This window comes from Pongo pygmaeus, chromosome 2 (assembly GCF_028885625.2).
Source record: "Pongo pygmaeus isolate AG05252 chromosome 2, NHGRI_mPonPyg2-v2.0_pri, whole genome shotgun sequence".
In the NCBI taxonomy this organism is placed as follows: Eukaryota; Metazoa; Chordata; class Mammalia; order Primates; family Hominidae; genus Pongo; species Pongo pygmaeus.
The window spans coordinates 46,882,923-46,910,583 of NC_085930.1; the positions used below are offsets into that span (position 1 = coordinate 46,882,923).

Genomic DNA, 27,661 nt, shown 5'->3' on the forward strand with positions numbered 1-27,661 from the left:
GTGTATTCAGTGGTGTTCTGGTAAATGGCTAACGATAGGCTCTGTAGTTTACAAAAAGCCCTAATTTGTAATATTTGCCAATTTCTGTGACGTCAATACTCCCACAGTGGCCAATTTTAAGCTACCGCCAAAGCTTTAATAACTGACTCAAAAAGTTTCTAAAATTTTGCCAATCAGCTCTCGCTAGCCATCATAAGCTGGCTTCAGCAGACCACTGAGAGTCATATACTTTCCTAAATATGCTATAATGTTCAGCAGCTCCCTGGAGGCTCCATTAATGAAGTGAGCCAGCAAGTGTAGGGAACCCTGGCTCTATCCCATAAAGGAGGAAGCAGAGACGCAAGGATGTCAGTTACGAACCCAAGATTCTGCAGCAAATTGTGGCAGAGCCAGGTCTTCCACCTCTGAGGTGTGTTTCTCCTGAGTGCCCTCCTCCCTCTCGAGGGCATCGACAGCTCTCTGAGTTCTTGTGGGGGACAAGGGCTTCCTCAGTGAAGTCAGCATGGCAAGGGTGGTTAGTGCTTGCAGAGCACTGCGTTTGCCCACCCACAACTGAGTTTCCTCAATTAGCTCGATTCTGTTAATTGTCTGGGGGTCCTGTTAAAATGCAGAATATCAGGCTTAGTTTCTGGAGATTTTGATTTAGTACTTCTGAAGTGGAACCCAGAAATGTGCATTTTTGTTTCTTCTTTTTTGAAATTATTTTATTTTATTTTTCGATAAGTTATTGGGGTACAGGTAGTATTTGGTTACATAAGTTCTTTATGGTGATTCGTGAGATCCTGGTGCACCCATCACCCAAGCAGTATACACTGTACCATATTTGTAGTCTTTTATCCCTCACCCAGCTCCCCTTCATCTGATGCAAGTCCTCTGGGGATTCTTCCCCCAAGTCCCAAAAGTCCATTGTATCATTCTTATGGCTTTGCATCCTCATAGCTTAGCTCCCACATACTGCTGAGAACAGAAATGTGTATTTTTAACAAGCAAGTGCATCTTATGATTAGACAGATTTTGAGAAAGTCTGCATTACGGAAAACTTCTGTGACAAAGATTTTTGTTCACTTGGATAAGAAGTAAGAGACAAGACTACAATTTAACACTGTTACATTAATTTTTTTTTGCTCTTTTTTAAACATGATTAAACTGTTAGAATAAATGAGGCCCCCGCTTGTCATAAGCCGACTGCGACAACGAGGCTGTACTGGAATTGGCCATCGGAGGGCACTATAATGCAGCAAGAACTCTGCCAGCACGGCTGGGGTGAGAAGTTCACTGCTCACCTGGGGACCAGGCTCTGCGGGGAGGCAGAGAGGGAAAGCCCGGCGCCCTGCTTCCTGGAGCCCTGCAGGGACCCTGCATTCCCACCCAGGCCGACCGCTTAGCCTCTGACTTCCTCTCGGAGCGATTGCACGTGACCGACTGCGGGCGAGGGCCGCGCCAAAGCACCCGGAGGGCTGGGCTGGGCTTGGCCGGGAGAGAGAGGCTTGGCCCAGGGCCACCTCTGAACATCTGGCCGCTGCGCTCGCGGCGGTATTCCCGGGCCCGGACCTGCCAGCTTCGCACTGTGCGCGCCTCCTCTGCAGACCCTGAGCCAGGGACCCTCCCCTTGTGTCTGAGCTCTTAGCTCCCTGGGCCGTTTCTGGTGTGGATGACTCCGCTGACCCCAACAGTGGCAGTGTGCTTGGTGATTAAGTCCGCGGGCATGAGAAACGGACTGATCAACTCTGAATCCCGGCTCTACCACTGAACTGTGTGGCTATGGGCCAGTGGTTTGTTTTTTCTAAGACTCAGTTTTCTCATCTGTACAATGGGGATAATAATTTCTGCCCGAAAAGGCTGTAATGAATATTGAATGATATTTTCTCTGTAAACCTTTTTTTTTTAAGTCACAGTGCCTAATGATTAATACTAAACATTCAAAAGACGGTATTATTATTGTTATTGTTGTCACTATTATCGTGCTAGCTCAAGGGATCAGTGATTTTTCATATCAGTGAGTTTATGGTTGTCTTCCCCTTCCTCCTGATATCAGGGAATATTAAATTTGTTTATTTATCCACCAAAAAAGTACGTGGCACTTTCTATGTGACAGGCACTATTTGAAGTGCTTTACAAATATTAATTCATTTAATCCTCCTAACAACCCTTTGAGGTAGTTGTTATTATCTCCACTAAACAGATAAGAGAACTGAGGCTCTGACAGGTTAATTGACTTGCTCAAGGTCACATTGCTATTAAACTGTAGAGCCTGGATTTTTAGCCAGGCAGTGTGACTCTATGGCTAGGGAGCCCAGAGCCAGACTCACAGCTCAGCATCTCTGACTAAGGGAGTGTGCTGTAATAGACAGAGGCTGCCTGAATCCTTACTCTTGCACCACCCAGTTGTGTGATCTTGGCAAGCTCACCTACCCATTCTAGTCTCAGCACCTTTATTTATATAGTGAGGGTAATACATCTCTCTCTCTGGGTTGTCATGAAGGTTAGGAATCATGAGAAGAGCTCTTAGTGTCTGGCGCGTAGTACATGCTAAATAAATGTTAACTATTTTTATTGTTGTTGCTTCCAGACTTATGTAACTTAGCATTAGCACAGAGGTAGCCAGGGCATTGAAGACATAGGAAATGCGCCTCATTTAGTCCAAGAAAATTGCACCTATGGAGGTGAGCTGCCAGCGTCGCCAGAGGCCCTTGCCTTGGTGCCCCATCCTCACCTTCACCAATGAAGGTGTCACTTGTTGTAATAGAGTGCTGGTGGAAAGGCAGGAGATTCCATTTCTAGTCCCACACCTGTGCTAAGAGGCTGCAGCACTTCATGCAAGCATTTAGAATTTCCGCTCAAATGAGATAACTGTGATGCCCCTTCTGACTTCCGGTTCTATGAGCAGGATGTTGCCCCTTCTGACTTCCGGTTCTATGAGCAGGATCTATATGGTTGGTCACTTACTGAAGGTCTCAGTACCTTGCAGAATTTGATTTCTATCTCAGAGCCCTGTCCCAGGGTGGGAGATGTGTGTGTGTGTGTGTGTGTGTGTGTGTGTGTGTGTGTGTACCGACAAGGGTTGCTCTTTAGGAAGCTAGCAGTCCAGGAGGAAAGAGGCCAGCCTGGGTGGGAAGGCCTGACTCTAACTCCCCGCCTGGGTTTAATGAGCCCCAGAGTTCTGTGAGGGCTGCTTTTCACCACCTTTTATTTGGTCAGACAGGGGTCTCAATAAATCTTTAGTTCTGTGGACTCCCCTCCTGGAGTTGTTGAAGGAGAAAGCTTTTTGCAAATGACTGGAAAGCCTTTTGCAAATATAAAGTGCTTATTTAGATGCAAACTAAAAATCCAAGGTGCCTGTGACTCATCTGGTACCTATTGTGCTCGTTGCAAAGACGCGGAGGCTTGCCTGTGTGATGGGTGCCATTTGAGAGCCACTTAAAGAACTCCCTGGTGAATGAATTTGGCTGCATTATTCCTGGGCTCCTCTCGGAGGACTCTAATTCTCACCGCTTGGTCGTGTCCTCCTCTTCTGACACATTCTCAGCCCTCTCCCTGAGTTAGTTTGGACCCAGGATGTGATGGGAGGAGGGCTGGCTCCCTGGGGAGGCAAGGAGCTAAAGGAGTGGGGGCTTGTGCTCAGAGGACTTCCCACTCTGCGTTTTAAAAAAGAAAAGGCAGCATTAATCCAAGCATCAGAGCTATGCCTAAGAATCTAATGACAATAGTATTACTTGCTTTCAAAAACCCTTTTATCATTTCCTTTTCTTTCATATCTCTTTCCACAGCATTATTATAGACCAGGGCTTCATGACCAAAAAATACTGAATCCATTCGGTTACGTTTGTCAGATTGGTGACTGGCATTGTGTGAAGACCAAAGGTCTGCGTGATTGACTGCATTTTTAATGAACTGACCAGCTACTTGTCATCACATGAACAGAGTGTAATGCTATGTACTGCAAACTGCTGTGAAGAATAACGAACCCAGCTTTTCCAAGGCCTGTTTTCATTTCTAGAATAGGAGGGGGCTCCATTTTGAGGTTTGGTGAGAATTCATTGGCCCATATAGAACTATGAGCCAAGAAGGGAGCTTCCTTTTTGCTTGGGATCTAAGGCATGGCTGGTCCCTTCCCATAGATAAGTGCTGTATATTCTCAGAGTTTTCCTATATGGGACAGAAGCCAATTCAAAGTTACTCTTGTTGGTTGCGTTTTAAGTGGTAAAAACTAGAGGTGTGTGTTAAGCATGGCGGCTGGCAGCAAAATGGTGCTTTTGTGCAAATTAAAGAAAGGCACCTTCTCCTGGCTGGCAGATCGTAGAAAGGCACCCTCTTCTGGCCCACTCTAGGCTTGGAAAAGGGAGTGATAGCTGAATTTCATTCCCACACCCTTGCGCAGGGAACAACCTGCACAACCTCACCCACAGCCCTAAGTGCATGTGAATATAGGTGGGTGGAGTGTATAGGCACACTCTCAAGAGGGAAGAGAGGAGGCTCAGGAACTACGAGGGCTGAGGGGGCTCTCTTTGCACAGTTCTCCCTCCTCACAAAGCGAACCCTCTCCTATTCTGTCACGTCCTTTCCGAAAGCCTCCTCCCAAAAGTCAAAATCCTCCTCCTTTTCCTCCTCAGAGTTCTCTCCCTCCCACTTCCCCTTCCGCCTCTTCTCCTTCTCCCAATATCATCATCCATCCATCTCATAGCTCCAACAGGTGACCCAAATAAGATCTGCCATTTATTGAGAATTTATCACATTGTGCTAAGCTTTGACACACATTAACTCATTTCATCTTCACAATTCTTAGGTACTGTTGTTATCTTCAATTTCCAACTTCTTAGAGTATTTAAGAAATTTGCCAAAGCCACACCACTAGTACTGGGCGGTGCCAGGATTAGAATTCATGTCTATTTGACTTCAAGTTAATAATCTTAAGCTTTGTGCTAACCTCCCTAAATCTCCAACTACATCCCTGCCTTCTCCCCTGAGTTCCAGATCACATTACTTCCTGGATAGTCCACTTGTTCCTATTATGCCAGATGTTAAAAACCAAACCATTAAAGCACCAAACAGTCTTGACATGGTGATCTCTTCTTGACAGCATCTTTATCCTGGAATCTTGTGTTTTGTTTGACTCATTTCTCTTCCTAATCTTTCATATTCAAGAGGTTGGTGTTTATAGACTTTTTGCCTTTTTTTTTTTTCCCCAAAATTTCCCCTACTTTTCCTTTCTTGTTGCCTCCTACTTATTTTAGGATCCTATGATCCCTTACCTGAAATTCTGCTGCACTTTCTAACTGGTCCTTCATAGTACTATCAAAATTATTCCCCCAGAAGTAAAGCCCCAGTGGCCATTCCCCCACTCAAAATCCATCAGTGCCTCCTTGGCCTATTGAATAAAAGTTAGAATTACCTCCACTGCCTGGCATTCAATGTTTTCCACAATATGGCTTGCCTGTCTTTCTCTTTCTTTCTTTCTTTCTTTCTTTCTTTCTTTCTTTCTTTCTTTCTTTCTTTCTTTCATTTCTTTTCTTTTCTTTTTTCTTTTCTTCCTTCCTTCCTTTCTTCTTTCTTTCTTTCTTTTTTCTTTTCTTCCTTTCTTCCTTCCTTTCTTCTTTCTTTCTTTCTTTTTCTTTCTCTCTTTCTTTTCTTTCCTTCCTTCCTTCCTTTCTTTCCTCTTTCTTTCTTTCTTTTTTTCCTTTCTCTTCTTTTTTTTTCTTTCTTTCTTGTTTTGAGTCAGAGTCTTGCTCTGTTGCCCAGGCTGGAGTGCAATGGTGCAGTCTCAGCTCACTGCAGACTCCACCTCCCGGGTTCAAGCGATTCTCCAGCCTCTGCCTCCTGAGTAGCTGGAATTACAGGCACCCACCACCATGTCCAGCTAATTTTTGCATTTTTAGTAGAGATGGGTTTTCACCATATTGGCCAGGCTGGTCTTGAACTCCTGACCTCAAACGATCCTCTTGCCTCGGCCTCCCAAATTGCTGAGATTACAGGAGTAAGCCACCGTGCCTGGCCTCAATCCCCCTTTTCAATTTCATCTCTTCCCAGGTTGCCCCATATCCTTCTAATGCTCCAAAGTCTATCACAATGATCCTCTTTTCCATAAAGCCCTTTCACATTCCCACAGTCTGATTCAGTCACCCTTGAACTTCACAATGCTTTCTCTGTCACTATGTTGTGGTATCTCCAGCCTGCTTTTTCTAGAGGTCATAGCACAGGCCCCCTCAATTGGCTCAGTGTTGTGCCCTCTATAGCAACAGCCTCACATTTCCTTTTACGTGCTGAAATGGGAATTTTGAACAATAACCAAAAAATGAATATGAACACACTTTCCTCTGGTGATCCTGCAAACCAATCAGCTAATTGGATGATTTTTTTATTTATATCAATTGGTTGGCTAGCCAACTGAGAAGAAAGCTAAAGAACATGTCCACAATGCTGAAAATAATACCATTAAAGAGTGTGTTTAAAAATAGAGGGGTAGGCCAGGCGTGGTGGCTCACACCTGTAATCCCAGCACTTTGGGAGTTTGAGGTGGGTGGATCACCTGAGGTTGGGAGTTTGAGACTAGCCTGACCAACATGGAGAAACCTCGTCTCTACTAAAAATACAAAATTAGCCAGGTGTGGTGGCGCATGCCTGTAATCTCAGCTATTCGGGAGGCTGAGGCAGAAGAATCACTTGAACCTGGGAGGTGGAGGTTACAGTGAGCCGAGATCACGCCATTGCACTCCAACCTGGACAACAAAAGTGAAACTCCCTCTCAAAAAAAAAAAAAAAAAAGAGGGGTCCAGATACAGTAGTATGTGCCAGTAATCCCAGCTACTTGGGAGGCTAAGGTGGGAGGGTCGCTTGAGTCCAGGAGTTTGAGACCAGCCTGGACAACATAGCAAGACCTCATCTCTGCAAAAAAAAAAAAAAAAAAAAAACAAAAAAAAGGAATGTAATTGCATAAGTCTGTAAACATACCAACGTAACATTGAATTACACACTTTGAGTGGATGAATTGTGTGGTATGTGAGTTATATTTTCATAAAGCTGTTTTAAAAAGTGAAGAGATGGGGATTTTGCAATATTTTTAGCTCTGATATCTAAGTCTTTTGTGTAACTTCTAGATATTTAGTACACATTTTCAGGAATGCATTATTTGCAGAAGTGGAGGACTGCAGTTCGTTTGCTTCATTATTGTCACCCCAAACTCTTCTACAAGACCTAGCTCCTGATCACCTGTGACCTTCCCTGCTGTGCCCATTACAGAGTCTTGAACAAAGAGTATTCAGCTGAATTCAGTGGTCCCTGTTTGAAGGAAGCCAATGTTTATACCATAAAATAACAGTACCTAGAATAATACATAAGATAATAACAGTACCTAAGAATTGTGAAGATGAAATGAGTCAATGTGTGTCAAAGCTTAGCACAATGTGATAAATTCTCAATAAATGGCAGATCTTATTTGGGTCACCTGTTGGAGCTATGAGGTGGATGGATGATATTACTGGGAGAAGGAGAAGAAGCAGAATGGGAAGTGGGAGGGAGAGAACTCAGAGCAGGAAAGGGAGGAGGCTTTTGACTGGCATCAAGGGCCATAGGCTTGAAAGCAACCTCCTTCCCCCCAGGGCTCTCAGTGAGGCTGGTGATGTCCCAGGGGAGCCAGGCAAATCTAAGGCTCAGGCAGAGGAAAGGGGAAAGAAGAGAGGAAGACAAAAGGAGAGGGGAAGGTAGAAACAGAGGGACCCAGAGCAAGGGTGGTGAGTCCAGGTGCTCTCAGGGATAGAAAGCAATGTTACTCAGGCAGAACACACAGAGAGAGGAGTCAAAATCACAGCAATTCACCCCAGCAACCAAAATGTAATTTTAAAAAACATACTCTTCTTTACTTGCCTCTCTAAGCTCTATGAGAGAAACATATAGATCACAGCCATGCTTTCTAAAATTGCCTTTCTCCCTCACTTCTCTCCTCTCTCCCCCTCAAAAATTATCCCTACACCTGCCCCTCTTTCTTTCTCTCTCTCCCACCTTCTCTCCATCTCTCCCTTCAACAAAAACAAACAAAACAACAACAGAATTTCCTACCAACCCCAGTCAGCTCACCTTTCCTCCTTCTCCCCCTCCTGCTTTCCTTCCTATTAGGAAGAAAAAAAAACCCCAAAGGATGGTGGAAAAGCAAAACCAGAATCCTCTTCAGGGAGCTGGAGGAGAAGAAAGGCTAGGAAAGCTTATAGGGTCATTATTTCCCACCTGTCACAGCGGTTTCTTCTCACCTGCAAACCATACTTTAAAAGAAAAAGAGAGGAAAGAAAATGTTCCAGTTTCAAGTTCTACTTGGAGGTGACCCCAGTACCCTCAAATGCAAAATGTGTCTCTCCCCATTTCCCCAGCTTTTGGGCCACCTGGAAGGGGAATTGCAGCCCTACCTGTCTATGCTGATGGCACAGAGGTTAAGGATGCTGGCTGTACACATCATGACATCCATGGTGACAAAAACATCGCAGCAAACGCGGCTGAAATTCCAGACTCCACCTGTCACCTGCGTATCAGAGACAAGGATGTTAGTGTTTACCCCAGTGAAGGAACAACAACCCAGCTGGCCCTATTTTCTTTCCTTTGCTGCCTAGTGTAGATGTTGGCACTTGTTGGCACTCCTGCTCCCTGTGTACCGTTGTTCCCACAGGGCAGATGGACATCGAGGGAGTGCCAGGCTATCCAAGACTGGTTGCCTAAAGAAAGGACAGATTCACAGAATGTTAGAATGCTAATGCTGGAAGTGATCTTCCAAGTCAATTAGTCCAGTGATTCTCAAAGTGTGGTCCACAGTGGGGTGTTTATTAAAGATGTAGATTTCTGAATCCTTCCTATATCTACTGAGTCAGAATCTTTGGCTCTTTGGTCTGTAAATCTTCATTTTTATTTTTTTAAATTTATTTTATTTTTTGAGGTGGAGTTTTGCTCTTGTTGCCCAGGCTGGGGTGCAATGGTGCGATCTCGGCTCACCGCAACCTCCGCCTCCCTGGTTCAAGTGATTCTCCTGCCTCAGCCTCCCAAATAGCTGGGAATACAGGCATGTGCCACCAAGCCCGGCTAAAGTCTTCATTTTTAAATAAACACTCCTATACATACCAAGGTTTGAGAATCACTGTTGAAGTTCAAACTCAGGAGGCAACTAACACTCCTTGTGGTTAAGTGATAACTTACTCATAGATGCTCAGCTAGTGGTATAAGAACTTCGGTGACTGCCCGATGTGTACATTGTGCCAAAACTGTCTCTCTCAAGTCCTTCACCCAGTAGAGAGCTCATCATGTACTCAAGAAATAAGCTAAGAACATATTTTTCATAAAATTTACCTCCGAAGTAAAAATCTATCTGGCTTCAGCTTGTAAAGCTTGGAAACATTCTGAAACAACATTTATGGGAGTCTATGTAAAATAAATCTGTGCCAATGTGACTGCCTTCAACACTCTCCCTCCCCACCCACATCCCAAAAAACAAAAGGTGGGGAAAAGGGCTGGATTCTCTCCACTACTTAGAATTCAGGAGGATGGTTTCAACCTCATGCGTCTATCTATACATGTGTTTCAAGTTCCATAACATCCTCTGAGTAACGCTTACAGTCGGAAATTTAGGTAATATCATTTATATTCTAGTATATTTCTATTTATTTTTAAAACTTTTACATAGCCTAATTGAATCAGGAAGATGTGTCAGGGAGATTGTCATTTTTAAAATGTCCACCAAAGGCCACACTCATGGACGGTGAGGCTTTGTGCAGTTACCAGCTTCTTGCCTGGGAGGTGGGCTGTCATTCTTGGGGGACCCTAGTTCTCGGGGAGAAACCTGCCAGGCTTTGTGCCTCTGGCTGTAGCTGAGTATTCACAATACCCCTCCTGATCAGGCCCAGTGGCCATTTAAGAGGAAGAAAGAGTGAAAAATGGTACAGTAGCCTCTGAAGTAGCTTCTCAACAAGAAAACAGATACTGACCAAATGACTGTGCATAAAGATAGTGCTATTCCTTCATCTGGATTTTCTCATCCAAGGATCTTCTTATATGACCAGGTCAGTTTACTGTTCATTTCTGTTTTATCCCAGTAAAACAAGGTCCTAAGAGGCCATCTATCCTTCCTCATCCCTAACAACTTCTTCCCCTTGGATTTATTTCTTTTTTTGCATCTCATTTTATTCCTATGTTTGGTCATCTCCAGACTGTTTCGAGAAACCCTGACCAATGATTTTTTGTTTAAAAGCAACAATGAAAAGTTAAAACTAGTGAAGAAGTCGTCATATTTTTTATTTGGTTTTGGATTTACTGTCTCTCTTTTAGTTTGACCAATTGGCTCTATATAAATAAAGGCTGAATATGAATTTATAGGAATCCTGAGAATAAAAAGCTTTTAAAAGATTGAGACGTAAGAATTCTGATCTAAAGAGTGATAATAACACAATGATTTAGGGGAACCAGGAGAATAAAAGATGGTTTTGTTCATTACATAGGACAGTTGCATACTCAAAAAGCTTCTTGCAAAAGCTGAATTTGCATACTAAATTTTATTTCAACATTATATCTACTCTGCGGTTAATGCTTTAAATTGGGTAAGAAAACACTTTTTGGCATAATTGTGAGCACATGTTTGTTTATGTGTGTTTTGGGCTAGGGTAGGTGAGAAATGATAGTTAGGATAACAGCAAACTTCAGTGTTTGCTGGATATTCATTCATTCATTCATTCATGCACTTATAAAGCAAATACTTGTGAAGCTCTTAGTACTTGCTTTGTAGGAGTGTATGTCATGTGTGTTGAGAGGTTTTACAAAATGTACTACAGGGCCTATCCTTAAAGAATTTACAAGATAACTGGAGAAGTAAGGCATTCATCAATAAAACACTAGAGATCATCATGATATCCTAATATTGTTAATAGGAATTAACATTTATTGAGAATTCACTGTACATGTGTTACCAACCCACATGACCCATTTGAGGAATTTCTATAACTTTGAAACTTCAGACTTTGAAAACTGAATTGGTTTTTATTGTATGTGTTCTAAGAGCTTTTGAAGACAAGTTATACATTTACATGATAGGAGATGGAGTTATTGTTACTTAACCAACACCAACAGGAGCAGGAAGATTTACTTGTTTGCTGCTGCATCCCCAACTCCCAGAGCAGGGCCTAACCATGAAAATATATTCTGAAATAATAAATGGCCTCTGACATAATCTGTCATAATAACAGCTAACATTTATTGAATGCTTACTAAGTGCCTGGTATTCTGCAAAGCCCTTTACATACATGGCCTCTATTGCCAATTATAATTCTACAACAGAGGATTATTATCTTCATTGCAGAGGAAGAATCTAAAAGCTTAGAAAGAATAAGCACTTTGTCCAAGGTCACAGGGCTAGTACAGGCAGACAGAGCATTGGAATGTAGGTTGTTACACACCCTGCTATAGGGAAGTGTTAGGTGAGGAGGGGTAGTTGTTGGAAAAGGGATGGAAGCGGGTAGATACTAGGGGAAAGAAGAAAACCAGGTGCTCCTCAGGGATTTTTGTGTGACAGACCATATCATCTCCTTTCTAGGGAAAGAGACACTCTCCTGATTGCCTCTATCCCAGGGTTCAAAGAATGGTGCAAGAGACAGTGGTAAGTGCTGCCTCTGGGGCTGGTGAAAGTACACAGTTTTATTTAATACCCCTCCTGCTTAGCCCCCAAAGGACAAAGCCCTCAAGCTGTTCTCTGGCTTCCAGGCCCCCACTGGCCTGTCATCCCATTCTGGCTGTCCTCTTTTCCCGTCTCCTGATTCTGCCATCAAAATTCTCATTCCCTCCTTGATTTGAGCTAAGAGTCAAGAAGAAAACAATCTGATTAGCTGATTAAAATAATTCCCACTAAGGTGCCATCACTTAGCCTTCCCTGGAGCTTACTCATTAAAATAAGTCTCTAATTGGTGGGACTTGTAATGAAATTTTTTTTTTTTCTATTGGCATCCTCCATATCAAGCAACTAATAGTAAGGGATCAGTAAAATGCATCTAGGTGCCAAGAATATGCTGGTAACTCTCACGCATTTTCTCATCACAACCTGAAGAGGTAAATGTGATTTCTAACTTATAGATAAAGAAATGGAGACCTGGAAGGGTTGAGTAATTTGCCTAAGGACACATAGCTTGTAAAAGGAGCTAGAATTTTGACTCCTTTATATTACCATTACTCTTCCTGCCTCTCAAAGTTTAGTGGCTTGCCTCTTCTGAGATGTGTACAATGTAACTCTATTCTAACATCATAGGAGGTAGAAGAGTTGGTGTGTGTCCATCCATTACCCCTATAGCCATGGTCTAATGAATGCCCATGATGTGTCTGATACTTTGCTTGGGCGGGTGTATTGAAACAAACCTGTTTTTGTTCCCAGGATCTCAGAATACAATGTGTGCCTATTACCAGAAGTAATGTGTGAATGGGTGTGGGTGAACTGAGGGCCCAGGAGATAAGTACTTAAAAAACAGCTATGAGGCAATGTGATAGGCACCGAAGGTGAGATAGGTACAAAGCGTTGGAAGATTATGAAATGCAAAATGATTTTTGAAATTAAAACAGATAAAAGTGAAAAAAGGCCTGGCGCAGTGGCTCATGCCTGTAATCCCAGCACTTTGGGAGGTGGGTGGATCACTTGAGGTCAGGAGTTCGAGACCAGCCTGGCCAACATAGTGAAACCCCGTCTCTACTAAAAATACAAAAATTAGCTGGGTGTGGTTGTGGGCGCCTGTTATCCTACCTACTTGGGAAGCTGAGCCACGAGAATTGCTTGAACTCGGGAGGCAGAAGTTGCAGTGAGCCGAGATCGCGCCACTGCACTCCAGCCTGGGCGATACAGCGAGACTCAGCCTCAAAAAAAAAAAAAAAAAAAAAAAAAAAAAAAAAAAAAAAAAAGTGAAAAAAATCAAATTGACTTGAGGCTTTTTAGAGACACGATTCTTTCTCCTGCATTCTAATGAATAACTCACTTCAGAATTATACAGCAACCAGGTGGTGTTACTCTTACTTGTTAATGAATGTAACTAACTCCCTGTGGCAATACAGAAGTTGAGTAAGCAGGAAAGTGTCTTCAGGTACTGAACTTGTCTATTGATTTTCAATAGACACAGCCTAGGGCAGCATTCCCCAAATTTACTGATTATAAGGCAGCATTTCCCAAATCTCCAGACGCTCTTGTTAAACAAAATGATTCTTAGGTCCCGCTCAGAGTAATAAGTCCCTCAAGTGATTCTTATTGTCTTGGTTTGGGAAACACTGGTCTGGGGTTAAGGGGAGCTTAAAATGATCCTCAGAAATAGTTGTTCCTAAAGCAGGGTTTCTTAAGCATTCTTTATCCTGTGGATTTCATTAGCTTCATGATCCCCTTCTCAGAAGAATGCTTTTCTTCTTTTTTTTTTTTTTTCTTTTTTCGTTTTTGAGATGGAATCTCGCTCTGTCGCCTGGCTGGAGTGCAGTGGCACAATCTCGGCTCACTGCAATCTCCGCCTCCCGGGTTCAAGCGATTCTCCTGCCTCAGCCTCCCAAGTAGCTGGATTATAGGCTCATGCCACCAGGCCCAGATAATTTTTGTATTTTTAGTAGAGACAGGGTTTCACCACATTGGCCAGGCTGGTATCGAACTCCTGACCTCAGGTGATCCACCCACCTCGGTTTCCCAAAGTGCTGAGATTACAGGCGTGAGCCACTGCGCCTGGCCAGAAGAATGTTTTTAAAGCATGAAATAAATACAGTGGTTCATAAAGGATATCAATTTTATTGAAATATAGTTATCAAAGTATTTAAACTATATGTGTTTCTTTAATAATTCATTAAATAACAAGATCTAGTGGCAGGTCCAAAATTCCTATAATTTCAAAGTAATGATGAGTATAAGTGATGTTTCAAGATGTCTGCAACAATCATAATGTGGTTGGAAAATATAAATATCATCAGCACGCAGGAAGGAGTGTTAAAAAGTTAAACAAAATTTGGGAGGCTGAGGCAGGAGAATTGCTTGAACTCGGAAGGTGGAGGTTGCAGTGAGCTGAGATTGCACCACTGCACTCCAGCCTGGGCAACAGAGTGAGACTCCATCTCAAAAGAAAAAAAAAAAGAAAGTTAAAAAAATTAAGAAAAAAAATATGTGATTTCTACCGGTGACACTAAAGATTTCTTCTGCTGTAGGTTGATACCTACATTTGGAATTAAAGGAAATTCTAAATTTCATCTCAGGGAAAATAAAGGAGTAGTTTTATTTACATCCAAGTTGATGAACTCCCCAGATTAAGAACTCCAACTCTAAAGGGACGAATTTTTAGTTATTTGGAAATATCTAAGAGGCAAAGATAGAAGTACTTCTCTAATTAGCCTCTTTAGTCCATTTTTGTTTGCCACATTTGGAGTATTTCTTGGTGGGAGGGTTGCTGTGGGGCAAAACAGAATAATAAATAAGGATTTTTCACTTCTCTGCATCTTCATTTCTCCATCTATGAAATAGGGGGTTTGTAGCTTATTGGTTCCCAAATGTCATAGCAGATGACTAGCTGGTTGCACAAGTCACATAAGGTGGGAGTGGGGCCTGGGGCTTACTCTAGACTTCCAGGGCTGCCCTGGAAATGTCGGTTTGGTAGACCCGAGGTAGACTCAACAGTTTGTATTTTTTTTTTTTTTTTTTTTTGAGACAGAGTCTTGCTCTGTTGCCCTGGCTGGAGTGCAGTGGCACGATCTCGGCTCACTGCAACCTCCGCCTCCCGGGTTCAAGCAATTCTTCTGCCTTAGCCTCCCAAGTAGCTGGGATTACAGGTACCCAACACTATGCCTGGCTAATTTTTGTATTTTCAGTAGAGACAGGGTTTTACCATGTTGGCCAGGCTGGTCTCGAACTCCTGACCTCAAGTGGTCCACCCACCTCGGCCTCCCAAAGTGTGGGGATTACAGGCGTGAGCCACCGTACCTGGCCAACAGTTTGTGTTTTTAACAAGCAGTCTCTCCTTCCCTTATGCTATAAATTAAGTGTGTCCCCCAAAAGGCATGTGTTGGAAACTCAATCCCCAGTGCAACAGTGTTGGGAGATGGGGCCTAATGAGAGGTGATTAGCCTTGAGGACTCTGCCCTCATGAGTGGATTAATGTTGTTCTTGTGGGAGTGGGTTCCTTATAAAAGGACAAGTTTGGTCCCCTTTTGCCTGTCTCCTGCCCTCCCACTTTCCACCATGGGATGACAGCATGAAGGCCCTTCCCAGATGCAGGCCTCTTGATCTTAGATTTCCAAGCCTCCAGAACTGTAAGAAATAAATCCGTTCTTTGTAAATTATACAGCCTTATGTATTCTTTTGTAGCTGCACAAGATGGATTAACACACCCCCTAATGAAAGTTTAGCTCAGAGCTGCTGAAAGTTTAGGTGCATAAGAAGTATGGAGTAGTTCATTTGGATATGAGACTCCAAGACTCATCCTCAGAGAAACCATTCATTAGAATATGGCCAGGAATTTCCTGTGGTTGGATCACACTGTGGAAATGATTGCAAAAATAATCTCCAAGTCCTTCCAGCTTTAATATTCTATGACTTTTATCAAAATCCAGAGTTTGGTGAAGAGATCGTGAGAATCTCCTGTTTTTGTTTTCCAGTAGGGAGGTCTTAAATTATCATTTGGGGTTTTTTGAGCTGTGGTAAAACTTTCCTTTAAAAAAAAAACCCACTTCTTTATTTTTAATAATCAATATCATTACAAAACTCAAAGATTCTTCCCTTCCCAAAATTTTGCTATTCTTTTCCTTCATCACCATCCGACCTCGATTACTTTTTCTGTGGTGCGTTTCCTTGCCTGAACTCATCCTATTCTATCTTGCTTGACTACCTTTCTTAATCCTCAAGTTTTTCCTCCTGTCTACACTGGGACCCAAGTAGTCTGAGTTTAGTATTCCGAATGTTCCCCTGGCTGCTTATACTGCCTTTCTATCCTGATAAAAGTGTTTTAAACATCACAAAAGGTGCTTCACTGAGTGGAACAAAATGAGATGTTTGTGCTTGGAGAGGAAGCTCTGGAGTGCAGACGGTAAAGCAGGAAATTAAAATCTTGAGAGGAAATTTGAGATAGAACTAATTGGGATGGTACAGAAAAGTTGAGAAAATGCTGCAAACTGAATTAAACAGATAGCCAAGCCAGAAGCCCTCTGAAATATAATCTTCTGTGAGGTCACCTGCTTGGTTTTTGTCCTGAACTTCTCTGCCAGGCTTGAGGACAGAGAATACTGAAGCACGTCAGTGACTGGTCCCTGTGGGCCCTCTTATGTACGCCCAAGTGAAGGCTCCTGTGTGTCTTAAAGATGAGAATGATACCAATGAAAGCTGACTGTGGTTCCCACTTACTGACTATCCTCTTCTATCTTTTCAATAAATAGTCCCTAGATTCCACTGGGAATCTATGAGATCACTGGGCAGTATCCAAGGAAGAAACATATAACCTATGTTAAATCAATTTTTCAAGCTGGAACTCGTGCCACAAGCCAGTCCAATCAGAGCACATCTTGATACTTCTACTAGAAATTCTAAGAAAAGGATTTTCTCTCTTGCTGTGAATGGTGTGGTGCGGACATGTGAGACCTATAGCTTAGCCTGTTGCCTGCAGGTAAGGTCAGTATATGAAAAAAGGCAGAGCTGAGAGAATTGCAGGGAAATGGAGCTGGTGCCCTGATGGAACTGTGCCTGCAGCCCACGCTACCAGAGGACTTTATAAAGTTCCTAGTATGACAGCCAATGCATTCTGTTTTTTCATTTAAGCCAACTGGAGTTAAGCTTTTTCAAACTTATAATTAAAAGTGTCTTAAGTGAGATATTTATAGATCAAAAGTTTTGGTTAACAAAATACTCTATCAGTTGATGACAGCTGAGTCTAACATCAGCTCAGGATGGAAAATGTTGTTGTCACCTCCATTTTATGCACTTAAATCCATGTCTTCTTACTCCAAGTTCTGAGTCTTTTTCTCACAGCATGACACTGTGTTGAAATGACATTCATCCCAGTGAATTCCAATAAAGGCAATGTGATACTTTATTGCCTACGTCAGAGCAATTCCCCACCCCTACATCTTTTATAAATAAAACACACATTTTCATTTTTTCTTTTTTTAGCTTCCTTTGCAGCTAAAGGTGGCCTCATGACTAAGTTCTGGCCAATTAAGCTTATGTGAAATCTCTTAGAAACATGCTTTAAGCTACTACAGGGAAAGTGCATGCTCTCTCTCTCTCTCTTTCTCTCTCTCTCTCTCTTTTCCTGCTGTCCCTACCCATCCTATTTTTGAATACTGCCATGGTGCTAGGGGACTATGGCAAGATAAAGAACCAAGCCAGCTTGCCAAGGATGGTGAAGAGGAAGGATGGAAAAGTCTGGTCTGTGATGACACCATGGGGCAGCTGAACCAACACAATAATTCCTTTCCTCCAGAATTCTGGTTATTTGAAAAACATTAAATGTAATTAAACCACAACTAATCAAGGTTTCCAATATTTACAGCCAAAACATTCCAACCTCATAAATACTGGTGTCTGGCAAAATGAGCTAATTTTCCTTCGAAGAAGGTGGATGTGTTCAAATCAAAGCACATGCGGCTGTGAGTTTGGTGAATCTTTTGGATCCCAAAATGGTGTTCTTCTCATGTATCTTATCTTCCTGGGGGCCCTCAAGCCTACAGCAGTCTTGGTGATCAACATTGCACCCTTTTCTTTTCCAAAGGGAGCTCTTAGGTATAATTAAGTAATTACTAGAGTAGCTACTCAAACTGTACTATCATTAGGACAAGTTAGTGAGAATAATACTTTGCTTCTTCTTGAGGCACATGGATTTATGTATTCATAGCCCATATTTTAAGGGCTCAAAGTGCTCTTTTCTTTCATTAAGGTGCCTCATCTGCCTCTAAGGAAAGATAGGAAAACATTTGAGATTAAGAAAAGTATAGACTGATGTAAGGTAGAGAGACTTGGTCCTCTGTATTCTTCACTGGCTTTAGGGCCTCTTTTTGGTCTTACCAACTTGCTTCAAGACACTGACTGGGTCTTGAAGCAAGTTGGTAAGACCAAAAAGAGGCCCTAAAGCCAGTGAGGAGACATCTCTGCTCCCCTGAATCTTCCTTATGTGAATATAGATTTTAAAAATCATGCTCTTATTGCTTCTCAGCCTTTTGGTTAAGATCAAATGTAAAAATTATGATCTTGATCACTGAATACCTACACGAAATAACCTGTTGGACAGAGAGCATAGTATTATGGTTTTTATGGGGAGAAAACAAGAACTTCATCAGAGCTGTTCTCATGGAAGAAAACCTATAGGTACTACTACAGTGATTTCTTTAAGCCTTTGGCAAGATTTCCTGTCGTTTTCTGTAGTCTCAGCTGCCCTTCTATGCTCAGTAGTAGAATAGGAGCACCACTAAATCAGAAGTCGTGGCTAGAAGGGGTGCCATGGGTTTCTAGTGTCGAAAAGTCACAATGTCTATCTCCTAAACCAGTATATACAGATTTTTCCATTATGGTCCAACCAGAGTCCTAGAAATAATCACAAATACATAGCCAACAAATGCCCCTGAGTGGCTTTGTTACAGACACCAAAAGCCTGGTTTTATCTTAGAGGGAATAAAAATGCTCATTAGAGTGAAGGTCCACTGCCTACATTTCTTTCTGACATTCATCCTTCTGGAGGACCTAAGAATCCTTGGAACACATAGAAATGGACAAAAACATTTTAGGAGGATGATGACAGTGCTATGAGTTATTGACCAATTCATATTGGCTGGTTGCACCTAAAGTGCCTCATTCTTGAACAGAAATATCACATGCTTCAAAATTTTTTCAGGCTCATTATTGTTGGATGTAAAATAACAAATATCTCATCCCCAAAAGTCCTCTCCCCAAAAAGTCTGACTGTAACAATAGATAGAGAGGCAGATGGTATTAGCAGGAATAGCCCATATAATGCATACATTACAGAGAAGATTCATTTCATCATTCATATATCAAATATTATAGCAGTTAGCATGTATTGTGTGCCAGGTAGTACGTTTAGGCTACAGGAGATGAAGAGTAAAGATCTGGTCTCTGACTTCAAGGTTGACTCAGACTAATTGGGTTGACAGAAAAATCAAGATAATTATAAGACCCTTCACCCTCCCAACTAGGATTATCCTAACTGGGAAGAATAAATACATATTTTTTCCTCAAGTATTCCCTTAGCCTTTAGATCTACCCAGCCTAGTTGTTTTTCTTCTTTTCCTTTTATTTCTCTATTTTCTTTTTTTCTCTCTTTATGTCTCCCCCTTGAGATCATAAGTCTAATTTTAGTTCCCAGCCATTCTTTAACAAAGGTATTAGCACAGGCAGTCTATGTACAAGGTTTTTACTCTCCCGTGATATGTCATACTTAATTAACTGTCACTTTTACTATCAATATTAACTAAGATATTAATTTGATGAATCTTAATTTCTCTTAATCATAGCATCATTTTGATCCTTCATTGGATACCTCTTTAAAATGACACACAGTGCAGAGGAGAAATATTAATAGTATACTCAGGTTTTTTTAAAAAAACATATCTTAAGTAATTGCATGTTTTCCTGGTAAGAACATCTGTTTCTTGAACAGATATGATCACCCTGATTTCCTTGTTAGCAAATGAGTGTTTTGTCTTGACTACCCCTTGGCTCTGTTTTGCACTCCCAATTGAAAATACTTTCAAATTTAATAAATGTTTCTCCCCAAAAGAATTCACCAGGATCTGCTGCACTATCTGTCTGGCAAAGGCTCTGTACTATTCATGGACACATGGAAAATATACACTTGAGGGTTTTGTCTGTTCCTTTGGTAGCAGAGTCTATGGAGAGCTGGTACCCAGGAGGAAAGAGCAAAGAGGGACTGAGCCATCGAAAGAAGTCTGATCTGTTTGCTGGTCATTCTTTCTATCTTTCCCTACATTCACTAATTTTTTTTTCTATAATTCCTTTTTTCCTCCTGGCCTCACGTCCCTCCTGGACACCCTCACCCTCATATACATTGAGCACTGGTGAAGAGGCCTTCTGGACTGCCTCACCCAGCCCACCATGTCATTGAGACATGTCTGGCACAGAGAATAAACTCTAGGCCATATTAGGAAGAGTCCAATCACTCAAATCCAGTCACCTGAACACTGGAGACCCATGAACAGAATCATTCTCAGCTCCTTGGTTCTGATGTGGATGAGGGACAGGATGGTGGCTGTTTTCCAGAGCTTTAACTCTCTCATTACAGGGAGAATGACAGCTCTCCTTCCTTCCTCAGTTCCTGACTGTTTGGGGAGTCTTTTGAGTCCCGAAGGCCAGAACTCAGGGAAGACAAATACTAGCACAGTCATAGAGAGAACATGCGCCTGAAGTCTACTCACCTCTAGGTATACCACCCAGGGCATCACCAAGGTGGCCACCAGCAAGTCTGCCACAGCCAGGCTCACTACTAAGTAGTTGGTGGTAGTCTGCAGAGTCCGCTCTTTCAGCACAGCCATGCACACCAGGCCATTGCCGAAGACGATGGCCAGGATGAGCGCGCAGTAGGAGAGGGCATAGTAGGCATGTGGGCGGGCCTGGTTGGCACCTGTGGAGTTCTCCGCCCCACAGGTGTAGTTCAGGTGGCCACTCAGCTGGCTCAGAGGTGCCATAGCCCAGAGGGAGGTGCGTGATGCCAAGGGGCTTCCTGTGAGAAGACAGAAAACAATATTAATAAAATCAGACTTGTTGGGGCTTGGTTGCTTAGTTACATTTTTTTATTTATTGCATCAACAAATATTTATTGAGCATTTTCTATATAGTAGGCACTATTGTGAGAGTTGGAGATACAGCAATGGACAAAACAGATAAAATCTTGATTCCTCCCCTTTGAAGCTCCCATTCTAGAGGAGAAGACAGATAATAAACAAGATAAATAAAAGATGTGGTGTGTTCAATAATGATATGTATATTGGAGACAAATCAGAGAGGCAGGTAAGTAATGGGTGAAGATTGTGTGTATGTGAGTGAGTATCTGAGTATAACCAGGAACTCCTCATGGAGAAATCAGCAACTGAGTCGAGATCTGGAGGAGATCAGGAAGCAGACCATGCAGTTATCAGATGGGATAGCAGTCTGAGCAGTGAGAACAGCAGGTGCCAGCAGGAAGGGCTAGCACATAGAAGTCATAGGAGGGAGTCTGGTGAGGCTGGAGCCAAGTGAGGCAGGAGTAGGATAGGAGGGTGTGAGATAGAGAGATTGTGCAGGGCTATTGAAAGTACCATGCTTGGACTCTGAGTGAGACGGGAAGCTGTTGCAGGATTACAATCCCAGCTCTGCTGCTTCCTAACTCTGGGACCTTATGCATATTACTTTACCTCTCTGAGCTCCAGATTCTTCCCAGGTAACACGTGGGAATAATGAAACCCATCTATCTTAGTCCATTTTGGGTTGCTATAACAGAACACCTGATTCTGGTTAATTTATAAAGAGCAGAAATTTATTCTCTCACAGTTCTGGAAGGCTAGGGAAAGACATAAGGCCTGAGACTTAGGGTGTAACCCTGAAACCCAAGCAAAAGTGACTGTTGCCCCAAGTTCTGTGCTATAGAGGAGCCCACTCTGGTCTTCTGCTATGGTCTAAGTGTTTGTATCTCCTTAAATTAATATGTAGAAATCCTAATTCCCAATATGATGGTATTAGGAGGTGGGGGTCTTTAAGAGGTGATTGGGTTATGAGGACAGAGCCCTCATGAATAAGATTAGTGCTTTTATAAAAGAGACCCAGAGAGCTAGCTAATCTCTTTCACCCTGGGAGGACATAGTGAAAATACAGCCATCTATGAACCAGAAAGCAGGCCCTCACCAGACGCTGAATCTTCTGGTGCCTTGATCTTGGACTTCCCAGACTTCAGAACTATGAAAAATAAATATCTGTTGTTTATAAGCTACTCAGTTTATGGTATTTTGTGATAGCAGCCCAAAAGGACTAAGGCACCCTCTACTGGTTATGCCTCTGGCCCCTACAGGATGATGTTGTAACCTCCCACAGTGCCAAGGAGAAGCTCTATTAAGACCACACTCAGAGAATTCTCTACCCAACTGCTCAGAGCCTGTTTCCAAGACATCATGGGCCTAATTCTAAATCTGTCACTCTGAGGGGAGACTATGCCATAAATGTGTAGGGTTCCTGGGGCCAAGTGGTGGCTTTCAGTTAGAGCTCAGACAAATAGATTCTATGTAGCCTGAGGTTGGGAGAGAAGAGGCCAGGGTCCCTGAGGCAGATTAGGGGTGGGGGCCCAGCTTCTCCTGTATGGTCACATTTTGTATGGAATTTTGAAGGGTCCAGGAATCTTAAATTCAAACTTGGCCTTCCATGTTTTTACGAAGGTGCATTTGTCAAGGTGGGAAGATGAAACATTTTACTCAATGGTTTGTTGGTTACAACTTTAAAATATTTAAACATGGTACATATGGACCTTTATGGGAACTCTCTCTTCAGGCCCTGGCAAAAGAAGAGGCTGGTTTGGTGGCCAGAATTTGCCCTCAAGCCAGGTATCTGTAGCTCTCCCTTGATTAGGAGACTGGCCTAATCATGGCGGTCATTTTGTACCTCACTTTGAAGTGTTTCAGCCTGAAATGTGAAGAGTTAAAATGAACAAATAATTGGGAAAGGGTGACAAACTTGGCATAAATTTAGAGAATTGTTTAAAAAAATTGTCCTTTATCTTGGCACACTGTTTGCACTCAATGTATTTTAAAACATAATAATAATTCTTGATAATAATTATAATTTTCTCATTATTCAGAGGAGGGCAGCCGCTACTCTGGAGATAGCACCGCTGCTGCCAAGAGCTTTTGGAAAAATACAATGCTTTCTGATTGTTCAAGGATATTTCCACTTTTAAGGCAGGCTCAGGCCCAAATGTCTTCCCTTTCACAACTGGGCCACTTTGGAACACAGTGGCCAGAATCCCTCTTTTCTGGGGTCTGCAATTGGTGAATAATGTCTTAGCCTCCTCTCACCTGCCACGTAAGAGGGAGGCATAAAACCTTAGGATACTTGTTACCCTTTTGCCGGACTTTTTACTCTGCCAAGAGGTTTGACAGCTACCTAAAAATAGTATAGCTGAATGCCAGTGGCTAATTATACGAAGGGAAACCCTCAACTCTGAAAATCAATTCTGAGCCTGATGTTGGAATCACAGTTGCATGGATTTCTGATTTCTTATTTATTTTTTCCACATCTGATCTTAGATCCTTTATAGCAGCAGGTGGGTTAAACCGTGATTGTTCAGGTAGTTTCTGATGAGTTGTGGATGTGGGAGATGAAAGCAAAGATGAGTGAGATGCTAGATTACTCTCTATCTCTCAGCTAATTGTTTCAACTTCCTCCCTGCTTAGATTTTTTTTTTTTCAAACCAGAGTTGCTTATATAACACAGAACTGAGCTGGGCTTTCTTCTTTCTTTTCCCCTCTGTTAGACATGCTAAGAGATAGGAAACGGGTCTCAGGTAGGAAGAAGCAAAGAGCCTAGAGAATTCATTAACTCAATCACTCTCTAAGTAATTTACAATGATAGGCTGGTTTCCTCAACAGCAAATAGAGATAGTCATATCCACTCCATAAGGTTATTATGAAGACTAAATGAGATTATATACATGAAGTTTGGCACTACTGACAATATGGGCTGAATAATTCTTTGTTGAGGAGGTTGTCCTGTGCATTGTGGGGTGTTTAACAGCATCCTTTACATATACCCACTAGATGCCAGTAGCATACCCCTCCCCACAAGTTGGGACAATAAAAAATGCTTCTAGCTGTTGCCAGATATCCTGAAGCGGGGGTACAAATTGCTCTCCCCATGAAGAATCATCACTCTAGCATAATGTCTGGCACATAGCACTAGAAATATAGTTGCTTTTATTGTTAAGAGGAAAGTGGGAATAGGTGAAGAGTTAAATAAGCTACAATTGTAAAGTATCTAGTGAACTTGGAAATGATGACATTCATGGTGACCTCAACAAACAGTGTTAGGAGTTAAAAGTGGATAGGAGGTAAAAGAATAGAGAAGGCAGAGAAATAGAAGATTACTCTTGGCTTCAGTCTTTTAAGATTCATTACATATAACACTACTTACACATTTCAATGAGCTTTTAAATGCCTTACAAAGTATTGATTTATCTTGGTCTTTATAGTTTGTTCTGGCATCTCTTTGAGTGAGTGCATAACCTATTTAAAAAGGTAGGGGAACAAAGAGTGGTCAGGTCCCCATCAGTTATGACATTTGTCCTGCTTTGCTGATGTTCAGTCCCTCAGTGCTGAATAACAGTCTGCCTGAAACATTCGTGGGGTTCCTCCTTAGCACCTCATTAAGACTTGCAGAGTTTTAATTATTTGTTCTCTTTCTGTAAGAAAACAAATGAAGATGAAGACAACTACATCTGGGCTACTACTGTGTGGCAGGTATGAGTACTTTACATGCATTTTAATACTTATAGCACCCCTAAAGGTGGATAATGACCGATTTCTTTTATGGATTTAAGAAACTGTGAGAGATTCAATTACTCTCTCAAGATTACACAATGTGTAAGGGGCTGATTTGAATCAAGCTTTATCTCAGGCATTCTTAAATCCCAAACTCACAATTATCTAATGTGTCTATGCTGGGCATGGAAGTTGATGTTAGTCATTCCCAGCCCTGCTTGGGGCTCGTTCCTGTAATCCCAGCACTTTGGGAGGCTGAGATGGAAGGATCACTTGAGGCCAGGAGTTTGAGACCAGCCTGGGTAACATAGTGAGACTCCATCTTTGCAAAAATAAAATAAAAGAAAAATTAGCTGCGTGTGATGCCATGTGCCTGTATTCCCAGCTACTCGAAAGGCTGAGGCAGGAAGATTGCTTGAGTCCAGGAGTTAGAGGCTGCAGTGAGCTATAATTGTGCCACTGCACTCCAGCCTGGATGACAGAGCAAGATCCTGTCTCAAAGAAAAAAAAAACACCCCACAAAACTGTCATTCCCGAGTTGAGACGGATTTTACTCAACCCAGAACAAAACACTTCAGTAACAGGGTTCCATGACCACATCTTCACTCATTTCACAGATCTCTGGCTGTTGCTACATCTAATCTTTTACTCAGACAACTCCTGACCACCAGTCGCCAGAGCTTTTCTGGTCTGGGCTATAATTCGGACTTGCTATATTGCCTGATAAAATTAATAATTATAGCTAAAATTTATAAGCATTATCATCATTCAACCTCACAACAACCTGATGAAGAAGGTAAGCACTATTATCATATCAAGTTTTCTAGATAAAAAAGGTGAGTCACAGAGAGGTTAAATATCTTGCTGAGATCACAAACCAGTAAATGATGGAGTTGATTCAACCCAAGATTTGTCTGATTCCAGAGCTCATGTTCTTAACTATGCCACTTAACTATGCCACTTTTTGGGGTGAGGCAGACAAATGTGAAATGGGTACTAATTTTAAAATCTCACTTGTTCAGAGTATCTTATGCACATCATCTGACTAGGCTTGGTGGAGTAATGCAGGTGCACACTGCTCACAGAGCCAGTGGGAGTTACATTGTTATTATTATTAGAGATAGTCTTTAGCATTTCTATGCTACTTTCTTCTTGCAAATTGCTGCCTATTTTCCTAAAAAAGATTCACAAATGGATTGCAATACATAGCATATTTATGTATAAATGTACAGAGAAAAACTATTGCTGGTTACTGAATAGCTAAGATAACAGTTTTTTCCCCTCATTAAACCTGACTAGTAAAGCAGAGCATACTCACTTTCCATCACAACCTCTAAAGACTGAGCATCCTACCATTCTAATCAGGATAAAATGGGGAACTCAGCAAATAAATCAATCAATAAGCAAATATTAATTGATGACAAACTTCAATGCATTAGAAATTGAATCTGATATTGAGTAGAAACTGTTCAGTATTTGCTTTAATGTATATTCCATAATAAACAGGCTTCTGTATGGATGCTTTAATATTAGGCACACATTTGGATACTGTCAGTATTTTCCTGACTCAATACCCTTGCTCACTGCTAGCCATACAGACCCTTGAAAATATTCAACTACAAATAAATGAGTGCCCGAGTAAGAATCTTTCTCACATTGTCTCTACTTCTCCTTGACTATAAGAGATCCCAATGCCATGTCAAGCGGTGGTTCTTCACTCTTACCTAAGGACAGATATTTTACAGACCTTTTAGTATCAGTAAGCAAAAGGCTTCACCTATAAAGCGAAATAGTCATGCACAATGAGTTTAGAATCCAAGTTTCACTTTGCTGTTGCGTTATTATTCATGCATGCATTTTGATGGTATTCAATTAAACTAAATGCATGAACTGGAACAAATACCTAATTGCAATGACTTCTGTTGCCCCAGTAAGCTACAGCAAGTAATGGAAGTCTCACAATTAAATAACAACAATACCCTAAAAATCATATACCATCATCAAAGGAAACATACACAATCATCATCTCAAGTACTACGTATCTCTGCTGGGAATAATTGGATTCTGACTTAGAAACAGCCTGACTTTAAATAGACCATTGAAAATAGTGCCTCTCCAAACCTTCAGCTCTGAATTGCCAGGGTGCTGAATTGAGGAGTTTAAAATAACAGACCCTTACAATGAAGTAAAATCCTTAAGAGGAATACAGTCAACTTCCATACAAATCCTAGAAATAATAACAGCTTTTTGTTTTCTGTCTTTTAATTTTTCCTTGATACAGCTTCTAGAGACCACAAGGATACAATTTTGGGGAAAAAAAATAAAAGAAAAAGGAATATAAAAGGTTTCTGCTGTCCAACCACTTAGAAGAAAAAGAAAACCATTTCTTCAGGGCTTTGGTTTTTAAATAAGAGTGGATATTGAGTTTTAATGCATAATTTTAGAGATCCACAGAACCCCAAGCTGATTAAATAACCTTGAGGAAAATACTATGTACTAAATTAGAAACGAAAAGAAAAATTACTTACCCTAAAATTTTCTTCTGATTTCTGGAGACTGAGGAGTTTACCACTTCGGCTCCTGCAGCCATTTACTGACAGCAGACATACCCAAGCAAAGCAAACTTTGCCTGTCTCAGGACTCAGAAACTATGAAATGAACAGAAAGAAATCACCCATTTTTGCCTCTAAGGTGAAATTACTTAAGTGCTGCTTTTCCAGCTTCCCTATTAGACCTTAGTGCATGTTTCATAGCTGCTTTCGAATGTATCCATTTTCTGTAGAGGATTTGGGAGGGACCCTAAACTGAGCATTGCTTGGGTCAGCTGCTCAGAGGTTCTGTCCTTGGTGCTGAAAGAGAGATGGAGTAGGCATAAGCAGGATCCGTTTTCTACCTCGCTCTCCTCTTTTCCTCTTTGTCTCTATCTGCTCGGGTACTGTGCTTTTTAGTACATGTATATTTTCTCCTCAGTGCTCTTTTTAATCTTAGTTTTTCCACTGCTTTTACCTTTATGCTTTAATTTCTCTTGAATAACTCTCACCTTCCTCAGTTTAATTGCCTTTCCAGATTTTGGTGGGTGTAAAGATGATTAGTTCAGAAGAAGGAACAGATCATCAAATTGATACCACAATTGGTTAATGGAAATCAGTACAATTTAAAACACAATTGACAGGATAATTGAACTTGG

At 41.7% G+C, this 27,661-nt stretch overlaps 1 protein-coding gene across 3 annotated transcripts in view; it reads right to left on the bottom strand.

Annotated features, from left to right (window-relative positions):
* DRD3 (dopamine receptor D3) overlaps positions 1-27,661 on the bottom strand; it is a 71,052-nt gene that overhangs the window by 23,464 nt on the left and 19,927 nt on the right. The window contains exons 1-3 of one of the 3 annotated variants that reach the window (XM_054482784.1): positions 27,003-27,396; positions 20,392-20,696; positions 8,391-8,503 (exon numbers count right to left, since the gene is read on the bottom strand). In XM_054482784.1, the coding sequence (XP_054338759.1) occupies positions 8,391-8,503; positions 20,392-20,661 (383 nt within the window). In that variant the 5' untranslated portion in view covers positions 20,662-20,696; positions 27,003-27,396. Of the gene's footprint in view, positions 1-8,390; positions 8,504-20,391; positions 20,697-24,127; positions 24,396-27,002; positions 27,397-27,661 lie in introns of those variants that run through there. The other 2 variants (XM_054482782.1, XM_054482783.1) reach the window with 2 other exon arrangements.